The sequence below is a fragment of the Ciconia boyciana genome, chromosome 8, assembly GCF_034638445.1.
Source record: "Ciconia boyciana chromosome 8, ASM3463844v1, whole genome shotgun sequence".
Classification (NCBI taxonomy): domain Eukaryota; kingdom Metazoa; phylum Chordata; class Aves; order Ciconiiformes; family Ciconiidae; genus Ciconia; species Ciconia boyciana.
In genome coordinates, this window is record NC_132941.1 from 10,198,803 (window position 1) to 10,212,248 (window position 13,446).

At 44.1% G+C, this 13,446-nt stretch overlaps 1 protein-coding gene across 4 annotated transcripts in view; it reads left to right on the forward strand.

Annotated features, from left to right (window-relative positions):
• CEMIP (cell migration inducing hyaluronidase 1) overlaps positions 1-9,695 on the forward strand; it is a 118,549-nt gene extending 108,854 nt beyond the window's left edge. For all 4 annotated transcript variants that reach the window (XM_072870606.1, XM_072870609.1, XM_072870605.1 and 1 more), the window contains 4 exons: positions 1,346-1,432; positions 1,745-1,902; positions 4,954-5,054; positions 5,987-9,695. In XM_072870606.1, the coding sequence (XP_072726707.1) occupies positions 1,346-1,432; positions 1,745-1,902; positions 4,954-5,054; positions 5,987-6,114 (474 nt within the window). In that variant the 3' untranslated portion in view covers positions 6,115-9,695. The remainder of the gene's footprint in view (positions 1-1,345; positions 1,433-1,744; positions 1,903-4,953; positions 5,055-5,986) is intronic.
• Positions 9,696-13,446: the final 3,751 nt, after the last annotated feature.

Consider the following 13,446-nt stretch of genomic DNA (forward strand, 5'->3'; position numbering starts at 1 on the left):
GAAGGCCAATGGCATCCTGGCTTGTATCAGAAATAGTGTGGCCAGCAGGACTAGGGAAGTGATCGTGCCCCTGTACTCAGCACTGGTGAGGCCGCACCTCGAATACTGTGTTCAGTTTTGGGCCCCCCACTACAAGAGAGACATTGAGGGGCTGGAGCGTGTCCAGAGAAGGGCAACGAAGCTGGTGAAGGGTCTGGAGCACAAGTCTGACGAGGAGCGGCTGAGGGAACTGGGGTTGTTTAGCCTGGAGAAAAGGAGGCTGAGGGGAGTTCTTATCGCTCTCTACAACTACCTGAAAGGAGGCTGTAGAGAGGTGGGGGTTGGTCTCTTCTCCCAAGTGACAAATGATAGGACGAGAGGAAATGGCCTCAAGTTGCATCAGGAGAGGTTTAGATTGGATATTAGGAAATTTTACTTTCCTGAAAGGGTTATCAAGCATTGGAACAGGCTGCCCAGGGAAGTGGCTGAGTCGCCATCCCTGGAAGTATTTAAAAGACATTTGGATGAGGTGCTTAGGGACATGGTACAGTGGTGGTCTAGGTAGTGTTAGGTTTACAGTTGGACTCGATGATCTTAAAGGTCTTTTCCAACCTACACAATTCTGTCTGTGTGTGTGTGTGTGTGTGTGTGATTTTCTGAAATGGTCCAGGTATGTGAAACAGTATGAAACAGATCCTTGCACATGTAGAGAGCCCAGGTCCTGGAAGGACAGAGCCAGCCAAGACTTCCGTTGAAGTTGGATACTTAGTCTTTTGGGGCTCTGTTGTGAAGTGCTGTGCTTAAAAGCACAAGGTGAAAAGTGATGAGCTGGAAGACAGGTTGGTCCAGGGAATGTAATTCTGGAGAGACACGAGGTTTCTTGCCTGGCCTCCAGCTCCTCCAGGCTATAAGAACAGCAGTGTCAGAGAAGGAACTGCATAGCCAAGTGTCTCATTCATATAAAGGATTTTGTACAACACTGTATCCGATCCAGTCTGGTTCTGGGGGAGGGAGTGGGATATTTATCTGGTTTTTGGTTTGGTTTTTTTTTCCACTCATCACCCTTGAAGCAGGAATGCACAGCAAAGCCTCAGAGAATTATGTGTCAGCTCTGCAAAGTGAGAATCACTTATGCTCTGCCATTTGGTGAAACAATTTAAATGCTGACAGGATGAGCAGAGAGGTTACCACTGTGCCCAGTCTCATTAGCAATGTAATTTGGCAAGTCGGTGCTTATTATGTAGTTTTCTTGTTGATTGAATTTCAAGGTTTAAAATGCTTTCTGAAAATGCAATGTTCAGGTAATGGACATCCTCACTAGAAAAACACTTTTCTCTCCTTTTTTTGTTTGTTTTTTTGTAAACAGAAGACTAAGGACCACCTACTCGAAGTGAAAATAGAAACTTATAAGAAACAGTACTTCCACCTAAAGGATGACTTTGCATACATTGAGGTGAGCAGGTCCTCCCAGAGAACTTTATGGGACAAAATTCTAAGATATTTGCTTCATTTTTATAGAAAACTTGCTTACGAAGTTACCATGGATAGTCAGATTCAGGGCACTTTTGCTTTGTATTTTGCAAAAAAAAGGCTGTAACTTCCCCATATTAGCAAAAATGCAGGACAGCTTGACCTCAGAGATCTGGAATTCTGCCCTTTGATAGAAAGAGTAGTCCCATGACTCAACACTATCCGTGCTTCTTACAGGTGGTTGTTTGCAATTGTGTTACTGTGATAGATCAAGAATGTTTTTCCCCATGCACAGGTTGACGGTGTCAGATTCTTCCTCACTGATGAGGGTATCCAACTGGTTGTGATTGACGGACATCATGGAAAAGTTGTTGATCGAGTAATATTCAAAAACTCAATTCTACAAGGAATTCCAGCACAGATAGAAAATTATGTCAACAACATCAAAGATCAGTGAGTAAATAATCTGGTGTTACTAAGGTGCAATGTACAAGAATGCTGTACAACACTCATCTTTTTCGTGGTTTTTGCCACCCAACATGGGCCAGACTGACCCGGCTAACAATGTGCTTTTGTGCCTGCCAACTCCAATAGAGTCCAAATGTGAGCAGGACGTGCAGGCAGCAGAAGGATGCAGACTCTGATTTAGGAACTGATCAAGCCCCAGATAAACTGCAGAGCTACATTTGATTAATAAACTGCAGATCTACATTTATCTTGTGGGTTACAGACAAACTGCAGACTTAAATTCACAAATAAACTCTCAGCACTTATCGGTACAGATGTGCACAGTTTACATTTTTCTATTGCCTGCATACTCTCTCCAGTCACAGACAATTCCACTAATAAAATACATTCCTCTTTGCACATGTTCCCTGCCCAGACCTAAGGGCTGGATGCTTTTATTTTTTACGTATGGGCAGCCAGAAAAGCAGAGTTTTGCAATTGGGTGGTAAGTAGCCAACGCATGTTCCTGCATCCTGGAGGGCAGTAGGTTCATCTACTGGAATAGGATTGGGAACAACATCAGAAACCCTTTAACCAAAGGGGTTGTTCTCCTATTATTTTGTGGAGTGGTATTGGGAAATTAATATATTTCATTGTTATTAAATCTGGTTTGATTTGAAATCTGGTATGTAATATTTCAGACAAATATGATTGCTTTGTTGATGAATCATCTGAAATAACTGTGAGCAGATCAACAGGATATTGTTATAGCATTTCTTCTAGAGACTTGGGGGAAGTTTCAGCAGGGCGCCATGCAGGTGGATACAGATGTGTTCCTACTGTCTTAAATAATTCTGAAGGTTACAAAAAAATACATCAAGTAGTTACTGCAGAGAAGCATGGTAGTTTCTCACTTTTCTTTCATAAAAAAAATAAGAGAGCTTTTCAGACAGGCCATCATCCTCCTTTGCAAAAAATTCCAATCTCAATCCTGGCTAAATCCAGCTCCTGGATTCTTTCTTACTTCAGAGGTTTGAATCGTATTTAGACTTCAGGTATATTTGAGTCTTTCTGAGCCTCATTGTCTTCTCTGGATTAGTGTTGGGACTGGATTAGGATTAGGATTAGGATTAGGACTGGCAGTTGACCCAACATGGTCAGCACCTCTCAGGTCTCACTCAGCTGTGTCTTTGCAAGGATTGAACCCCCAAATTATTGTCCTTCTTTCACCAAAGTTTTCCCAGCACATCCCCTGCAAGCCTTTCCAATCTGATCAGGCAAGGGCTTCAGCTATAGCCATGGGACATCTTTCATCCATTTGCTGGATGAAAGAGTTATTCAGATGCGGACACCGTGCAGACAGCGGGACTGTACAGCCAGCAGCTTCTTGTCACCTCTCCCCGCCACAATGCAGAGCACGGGCTGTAGAGAGAGATGGTGCTAACGGAGGGGAAGGGGCCCCACCAGTCTCTCATGAAGAGACTGCTAGAACAACTTTTAGGTTTATGTGTTTGGGGATGTGAGAAGAGGTGTTTCTAGCAAGGACAAGCCTCTTTGTTCATTTAAGCAATTCTCTGCAGACCAAATTCCTTTTTTTTAAATAAATCCACTTTTCTGATGAGTTTCCCAGGGATAAGAAAACAAAACATCTGGTGAATTTATTTTAAACTTCCATAGCAGGAAAGGCTTAATAGAAGGTAATGATTTTAGTGAACTGAAGAAAGAAAAAAGAGGTGATTCAGCATTTGCAAAGTACTCAAAACCAGCCTGCCAGCTCAATCCACTCTTGTAAGCACTGGAGTATTTTAACACCTCAGGTTTATTCTAGGAAAAGTCCTGATGACTCTTAACTCTTTTGCTCCTCTTGTTCCTCTGCCACCCCCCATTGCCATTTCCCCTGAACACTTCCAGTTCCAGCTGAGGTGTTAAGAGGTAACTGCTGCACTCAGTAGCTCAGGGCTTGAGCTCAGCAGGAACCGTGCCTAATTAATTTTAGCTACTAGTATCCACTGTGATAAAGGAAAGGAGACCCAGCAAGGCTCTCATTCTGCAAGACTGCAAATGCCATTTCAGTCAGGGAAGTTTCATTCATGGAAACCCTGCAAGGTGGAACAAAATAATTTCATCTAAGCATTTGCTCAATTACTCTGTGATGCAGCTTTAATTAGGAGCTGAACAAGGATGATATCCCAGACCCCCTGAGCTTAATAGCAACACTTCCATTGAACTCACTGGAGCATAGCTCTTCCTCCGTACGCTTTGAGATAACCAGTGGAGGCGTTTGTGCATCTTGTAGGAAGTAAGGAGGTTAACGTCACTGACTGGCCTGTGCTTCTCTATGGACAATTCTCACTGTAAGATTATCCCTTCATGTTTAATTTGGGTTTTTATTCTACCCTTTTAGAATTAAGCCTAGGCAGTTACCAACTCTTACCCAAGCATTTACATATTTGCATTAGCTTAATGCACTTACCTCATGTCTTTTGTTTATCACTTGGCATTTGTAGAAGACCCTGAGAATTTTGAGGTGAAATACAGTACATGCAAGTAAGGCAATAATAATAATAATAATAATAACAACAACAACAACAACAACAATAATACACTTTTTAAGCAAAAGCACACCGAAAATGAAGGAAAAGCATCAGGCCAGCAAAAACCTCAAAGAAGTTAATTTCTTCGGGCTTCATCCTACTAATGATGTAAGAACAATAAATTATTTGAGACTTGCTCAGAGCATCCCAGGGAAAGCATGTTCCTTTCTGAGCAAAGCAGGATGGAACTGCTGGTTGGAAACATTTCAATCATTCTAGAAAACACTGTTTAAAAAAAAAAAAAGTGACGTCTGTCAGCTTCCTAATGGGTTTTGCATGATTGGAAATGTGAATATATGACTAAGCTGTGGGAAAGCATTGACAAAAGCCATTAAAGCAGAAACCACTGTAGTTCATGGGTGTCTTTGAGTCACACAGGCAGGAGTTACCAGTGCTCAAGACAGACAAGCGAGGAATGTGTTCTGACTCTTCATCTGTTTATAAATGGCTTTGTTTCCTTCAGCTCCATAGTGCTGGTGACATCTAAAGGAAGATTCATTTCAAGAGGACCATGGACTAAAGTACTGGAGAAACTTGGAGCAGGAGACGGTTTTAGGTTAAAAGGTAACCACTTTTTTAAAATGCAATTCTAAACCCCTTTGATCTATTCCCCTCCCCTGGTTCCAGTAAAGGGACCTTTTTCCCTTCTTCTAAACTTTGCCTTGCTTGTTTCTACCAGCATGTGCTCAAACATCCTGGGAGCAGTCATTTATTTATTCAGTGAGGTTGTATCCACTGCAGCTTTGGATAACAGCACTCAGTTTAATACTGTAGATGGAAAAAGCGCTCTGGCAGTTGTTCTTAGAAGTAAAGAATTCAGTTTGATTTTCCAGATTCATTATAAATAAAAAGGCATTTTAACAATAGGAATATTGGACTTTTTTCCCACTAAATGCCCCAAAACAGGATTTTTTACTTGTCTGAACTTATTTTTAGGTGGTTTTCTCTTGAAACAAAATTCCGACTTGATGGCACAAAGCATATCGATTTCAAAGCATCACATATTGCACTAGAATATTGCTCTATTGTGCACATTGCTCTGATCAGCTCTAGCTGTGAGCTTTTGGCACACTTTCCTCTTTTGTGTGTGTGTTATACTCTCTAACGTAGGTCTTGTCTGTGGTCCTGTCCCCCATCATCCCCTCACCTTCCCCAAGCAGGAAAGGGTTTTGAGTGTACCCACCATGCAAATAATGATAGCGTCAACAGATAGCTCAAGCTGCCTACTAGGAAGGGTTTTTCCTTCTCTCTTTCTCCTCTGCTACGTATCACGCATTGTTGATTAATGGAAGCATATAACATGTAAATAAAATTGTAATTAAGCTTCATTAGGAAAGTGTTTCTTTAATACCTAGAGAATGCATAATTGGCAAAGTTTGTGTGCACGTGTGCTCCTGTCCACCTGCATCCATCCAGCCATTGGGTGTAGCCCTGCACACGGGTGTTTTTCTGGTGCAGCCCCGACACACTCCTAATGTATTTGCTCTGATTTGCAGAAAAAATGGCTTTTGTCGGCTTCAAAGGCAGCTTCCGTCCTGTCTGGGTGAAGCTGGTCACTAATGAGAACTCAGCTAAAATCTATCAAGCACTGCCAATTCCTGTGGTGAAGAAAATGAAATTATGAGGACACACTGCTCTGCCTTCTGGCTGCCACCACTGCCCCCATGGGACGGACTACTGACTGCTCACCGCAGGCATCTTGCCAGCTCCAGAGGTGTAGCATTTTGTTGTTGTTGTTGTTGTTCTAAAAGAAATCTTACTGTAAGTAGCTAGAGTGGCCACATGTGACAGAAAAGCCTTCCTCTGTGATCAGCGTATGTTCTGTGATCACCAGCTCCTCGCTGGTTGACTTGCTCACTGATGCCACGTTGACTCTCATGTTACTAAGCAAGGTTTGATCTGTTTTGCAAGGTGCTGGTTTTATCAGCACCCCTGTGACAGACTAACTTATGTGCTGCCTCTCAAAGGGGGAGTTCTAGATCTGAAGGCCATCGAGGATTATTGTTTTTACCAACCTCTAAGTTGTCCAAACACTTTTTTTTTTCCATAGTGTAGCTAGCTGCTCACATAAACATGGAATGCCAACTCAAAGGCTGGTTGAAGATCTAAGATAGGAAGAGCATATTTGAATAATTACCTAGACACTGGGAAATATAACTGCACAGTAAGAATTTATCCTAAAGCTTCTATGACGTTTGATCAAGCTTTTTGGGATCTGTGTTGTACATGTTAAGCCTTGGCACATAGTTGGGGAAGAGATGAGAGCAGGAGAAGATAAAACATGCCAGCGGAGACTGATGAAACCACATCTTTCTGCTTGCTCAGAAAACTGCATTTCTCCTATGGATCAAGGTTTTTTAATAGTGGTTGTTCAAAAGGAAGTTTTCCTTCAACAAGCAGCTGTAGGCTAGAAGGAAAGCAATGTCAATCAGCACATATATTTTCTCAGCCCTTCCCATACAGTCCCTCTGTCTAATAATGTTCAGGATCAGTCTAGAGGGTTTATGGTAGCCAGTCAAAGAGAGCATGCTGCTCAAGGCTTCCAGTTTTTAACTGGGAATGCTGGGACTCACCTTATTCAACCTCAGATAGGATGAATGGCCCTTGCCTTTCCAGGGCGGTCAGAGGGAATGGGATCAGACTGCTCTGCTGTGTGTTGCCTTCTGATCGTGTCCTCAGGCTTAAGGGCATGAGTGTCTTGGTCGTCCTGGAAGAGTAACGTGAGATCTGGATAGAAGGTGACAGAGGTCTTACCAGGTAGCTGAAGAATTGGAGTGGGACTCCCCATACACTAGTTGGATGTCTTGTACCTCCTTTCCCCCTTCTTCAAAGCAATATCTTGGTAATGAAGGCAGATTAGTGTGAATCAGGACTCCTGCAGGGACATCTCTTGAAGCTGGGAAATTAAACATTATCTTGTCAACCATTGTAAGCACTTCCAGTGTTCAGTAATATTTCTGTCTGTTGCTCAGAAATGCCATGAAGGCATCTCCGGAGCCTGTGGCTATTCTAAGAAATCTAAGAAGGGATAAAAGACAGGATGAAGAGCTTTTCAAAGCACATAGAATGTCAATTTTGCCAATAATATCTGGGTTTGTTTCCCCACTTTGTCTCTGCCTGCCCCCATTGCTATAGAAATTATTCTAGTTGCTGATGGTTACTTCATTTTGCTGTGTTTTAATTAAAGCTCATGTAATTAAGTTGCTTTTTTTCCACAGTATCAGAAATGCTATCTTGCAGCTAGAATGAAAGAGCAACCATTTTGTGTGTCATTCCAAAGGCTAGGCAGGTGTTGCACTCTATACGCTTAATTTAGATCAATTGCTCTGAAAGTCAAAGCAACCATGAGCAAAATTTAGATAGTACTGTAGGTTTCATTACCATCAAGACTCTCCTGGGTTTTGAAACTGGAAATGTTCTTTTCAGTCTTATTATACCGTTGTTTTGAACTCACTGAATGTCATGTGTATTGTATTTTAAAAAAAAAAAAAAGGAAGAGCCAAGCTTTCCCTCCCTTGCTTCTCAACAAGAGTCTGTCAATGAGTGCTCTTTAGGCATTTGTGCCATTTCCAGAATGAATGTGCAACACTTGTAAAAGGCAAGTAAGGTGGGTTGTTTTTCCCCCAATGGCTTATGATGGTTTGGGGATTTCACAAACTATTCCTTGAAAAAGTCAGTCTCGTTTATGGTTCAACCGTGACTATCCAAACGTCATTTATCTGACATTATCTGATAGTCAAAACAGAGCCAGATCCCTGAAGTCAAGCAAATAGACTAAAAAAAAGTCCCTTGAGTACATTACTCTGGGTTGTCTAAACCTCCTCGCTGTCCTGAGGCAAATCTGTTGATATCATTGCACTGGTGTTAGTGGAACACACTTGCTTCCTAGAGATGGACCAAAGCAGGAGTATTTATTTCATGAGCACTTGACAAACGGTGGGCAGGAAAGCTGGGCTCAGAATGTACCTGGTTTGGGATTTGGCTTTGTACAACCCCCCGGGGCAAGGGTTGCCCTCCATGGTGCACCAAGTCACTGGGTCACCAGCGATTTCCCTTCTCCTGCTCTCTGTAAATGCCCGGTAGGATCATGCCAGGTGGGTCTATCCCCTAGACTGGTTTGTTCACCTTCTACAAGCACGCTGCCTTTGTGCTAAACTGTAGCTTCTAATTTTACTATTTTGGGAATTCTCAGGGTGAAATCATAAGACTTGGCTCTAGGAAAAACTTTTTTTTTTCTTTCCTAAAAAATCTCATCTTATTAAGAGAAGAAAACTTTTAAGTAGCTTGTTCTATCATGCAAAGCTTGTCACATGGGGCCTGTTTTGGAGCTAGGGTGGGTCTCACGCTGTGAATATGGAGTGTGGGATCACTGCAGTCTGTAAGCCTGAGGGATAATAGAGCATCGTAGCAGAGTGTAACGGGGCAGATGCGCCTGTGAAATGCAAAGGGCTCCCATCGACCTTTATGGGATGAAGCCAGTGTGTTGCTCTGAAGACAGAACGAAGCCTAATACCATCACCAGTCAGCAATAGTTTTGTGCCATATGATTACTTTTTAATCTTTGACTGTTCTAGAAATTGCGCGTGCACATTTTGACTAGTGAATTACCTGACTGCTTGTTCTTTGTACATCCTTTTAACAGTCCCTGCACAAGCTGCTGTTACCCTCTTTGTAAGGTTTTATTACTGCAAATGTTTCCATGTTTGCCTACACAGTTGCCATTGGTAGAGTGGGGTTTTTTTGATTGCATTTTGTTTGTTTGTCTGTTTGTTTGTTTGGATGGTTGGGGTTTTTGCCTCTGTTCAAACACTTGTTTTACCTGTCACCGAAATAGCTGGTCCTTTTTCGGAGTTAGATGTTTGTACATTTTCTTATTGACTTTCCAATGAAAAAAGATATATTTTCTATTAATTTATTACAATGGCACTAAGACAACTAAATTGCAGACATATGAAGCATTTTTACTGGAGTTTAGCATTGTCCAGGTTGTTAAGGAGGTCAGCAATATGTCTTTTCTGATAATCTGCTTTGCACTTGAAAGGTCTCTATGTCCGCAGACCGTGGTAATGTATTGACTGTCTGGTTTATGATGACAAGAGCTCTTGGGACATTGGTTCCAACAGATTGTGGCTTACAACTGAAATAACGTGTAGTTGTTTGGAGTACACAATGTTTATCAAAATAAATATTCAATACAAATTTCTTATTTTATTTTTGTCTCTTGTCTCTTCAGTGTCTCTCTGTAACAATGAGCCGGCGTTTGCTGGACACACACACACACACACAAGACTTAGTACATCATCTGAGAGACAGGCACACAGCTCCCTACTTATTTCAAAAGACAAAAACCAAGGGGCCAAACCACCCCTGTGTGCATTTGCTGGCAGGTCTGCACAGATGGCAGCATGTTTCACTGCCTGCCCAGCCACACTTGCAGAATCCGAGACAGGGAGATGGGAAGGGAAGGAGATGGGAGGGGGAAAGGGGATATCTTATGGGTAAGAATCACGGGAAAGGCCAACAAGGCAGATATCATGGTGGGAGTCTGTTACAGACCACCCCACCAGGATGAAGAGGCAGATGAAATATTCTATGAGCAGCTGGGAGAAGTCTCACGATCGCTAGCCCTTGTTCTCGTGGGGGACTTCAACTTACCAGAAGTCTGCTGGAAATACAACAGAGCAGAGAGGAAACAGTCTAGGAGGTTCCTGGAGCGTGTGGCAGATAACTTCCTGACACAGCTGGTGAGGGAGCCAACTAGGGAAGGTGCCCCGCTGGACCTCTTGTTTGTGAACAGAGAAGGACTTGTGGGTGATGTGACGGTCGGAGGCTCTCCTAGGCACGGCGATCACAAAACGACAGAGTTTTTGATTCTCAGAGGAGTAAGGAGGGGGGTCAGCAGAACTGCTACCTTGGACTTCCAGAGGGCAGACTTTGGCCTGTTTAGGAGACTGGTTGACAGAGTCCCTTGGGAGGCAGTCCTGAAGGGCAAAGGAGTCCAGGAAGGCTGGGCATTCTTCAAGGAGGAAATCTTAAAGGTGCAGGAGCAGACCATCCCCACGTGCCGAAAGACGAACAGGCGGGGAAGAAGATTGGCCTGGGTGAACTGAGGACTTTGTCTGGAACTCAGGAAAAAAAGGAGAGTTTATGACCTTTGGAAAAAGGAGCAGGCAACTCAGGGGGACTACAAAGATGTCGTGAGGTTATGCAGGGAGAAAATTAGAAGGGCTAAAGCCCAACTAGAACTTAATCTGGCTACTGCCGTAAAAGACAATAAAAAAATATTTCTGTAAACACATTAGCACCAAAAGGAGGGCTAAGGAAAATCTCCATCCTTTATTGGACGTGGGGGGAAACATAGTGACAAAGGATGAGGAAGAGGCTGGGGTTCTTAATGCTGCCTTTGCCTCAGCTTTAACAGTAGTTCTCCAGGTACCCAGCCCCTGAGCTGGAAGACAGGGATGGGGAGCAGAATGAAGCCCCATAATCCAAGGGGAAATGGTTAGCAACCTGCTACACCACTTAGACACACACAGGTCTATGGGGCCGGATGGGATCCACCCAAGGGTACTGGGGGAGCTGGAGGAAGTGCTCACCAAGCCGCTTGCAATCCTTTATCAGGACTGATAAAGGGGAGGTCCCAGTTGCCTGGAAGTTAGCAAATGTGACGCCCATCTACAAGAAGGGCCAGAAGGAGGATCTGGGGAACTACAGGCCTGTCAGCCTGACCTTGGGGCCAGGAAAGGTTATGGAGCAGATCGTCTTGAGTGCCATCACACGGCACATACAGGACAACCAGGTGATCAGGCCCAGTCAGCATGGGTTTATGAAAGGCAGGTCCTGCTTGACTAACCTGATCTCCTTCTGTGACAAGGTGACCCGCTTAGTGGATGAGGGGAAGGCTGTGGATGTTGTCTACCTTAGACTTTAGTAAAGCCTGTGACACCGTTTCCCACAGCATTCTCCTGGAGAAACTGGCTGCTCATGGCTTGGACGGGTGTACTCTTTGCTGGGTAAAAACCTGGCTGGATGGCCAGGCCCAACAAATTGTGGTGAATGGAGTTCAATGCAGTTGGCAGCCGGTCACAAGTGGGGTCCCCAGGGCTCAGTATTGGGGCCAGTTCTGTTTAATATCTTTATCAATGATCTGGACGAGGGGATCGATTGCACCCTCAGTAAGTTCACAGATGACACCAAGTTGTGCAGGAGTGTTGATCTGCTTGAGGGCAGGAAGGCTCTGCAGAGGGACCTGGACAGGCTGGACTGATGGGCTGAGGCCAACTGTGTGAGGTTCAACAAGGCCAAGAGCAAGGTCCTGCACTTGGGTCACAACAACCCCATGCAACGCTACAGGCTTGGGGAAGAGTGGCTGGAAAGCTGCCTGCTGGAAAAGGACCTGGGAGTGTTGGTTGACAGCCAGCTGAACATGAGGCAGCAGTGTGCCCAGGTGGCCAAGAAAGGCAACAGCACCCTGGCCTGTATCAGAAATAGCGTGGCCAGCAGGACTAGGGCAGCGATCGTGCCCCTGTACTCAGCACTGGTGAGGCCGCACCTCGAATACTGTGTTCAGTTTTGGGCCCCTCACTACAAGAGAGACATTGAGGTGCTGGAGCGTGTCCAGAGAAGGGCAACGAAGCTGGTGAAGGGTCTGGAGCACAAGTCTGATGAGGAGCGGCTGAGGGACCTGGGGTTGTTTAGCCTGGAGAAAAGGAGGCTGAGGGGAGACCTTATTGCTCTCTACAACTGCCTGAAAGGAGGCTGTAGTGAGGTGGGGGTTGGTCTCTTCTCCCAAGTGACAAGCCATAGGACAAGAGGAAATGGCCTGAAGTTGCACCAGGGGAGGTTTAGATTGGGTATTAGGAAAAAATTCTTCACCTAAAGGGTTGTCAAGCATTGGAACAGGCTGCCCAGGGAAGTGGTTGAGTCGCCATCCCTGGAGGTATTTAAAAGACGTGTAGATGTGGTGCTTATGGACATGGTGTAGTGGTGGTCTTGGTAGTGTTAGGTTTACGGTTGGACTTGATGATCTTAAAGGTCTTTTCCAACCTAAATGATTCTATGATTCTATGATTACAGTGGGCAGACATGGGAAAGGGCTGTATTTGGGGCAGGTGGGGGACTATTAGTAGAATAGAACAAAAATCTTGTTCCCCTGTTCACAATTCTTTTTTCATTGAATAGGGTGAACACAGAATAAAAATATATATGGAAATAATATATAAAACATGTATAAAGTTTTTGTAGTGGGCAGCTATTAAAGCTTATGAGAATCTCACTATCGGGTCAAGTATGACTTTGTAAATTTTCCACACTGGGATGGTGCCAGCTGGGCAGACTTTGCTATAAAACTTTTTGGAGGCTCCAAAACTGGAATGGGAATCTTTGGTGGCAGCAATCAGCATTTCTAACATCCAAGCACATATTTTTAAATCAAGTATCAAAATAGTAGTTCGTGGATCAGAGGAGATCGCCCACCTAATTTCTCCAGGCCAGGAAACCAAAAACACACCCTGCCTGCTTACGTCAGATTGAAATTACTGATACATTGGCTTTTTGCAGATTAACTCCATGGAGGAAAAAAAAAGAAAAAAGCTGGAAGTCAAGGCAGAAATCTCACTCCACAGCACCAGAGTAGGGAAAAAATGAAACATCTATTTAATAGTGTGATAAAATCAAAGCCTTCCATGTTGAGACTACAGAGGGTGTCTGGGGGGCAGGGGCAGAGCTGGGCTTCAGCCTCAGATTGCAACACAACAGTGAAGTGACGGGGTGGCACAGGAAGGTCCCAGGCACCTCCAAAAGGCCATATGGCAGCTGTGGGCCTGCTCACCGGGCAGACTCGGCAGAAACCCCAGGGTGGACAGGCCAGGAGTCATTGCACACCCGCTCGTACGCATACCTTACACATACACATGCATATGTGTAGACGTATACACAAGTACACGCAGCTTTTGTA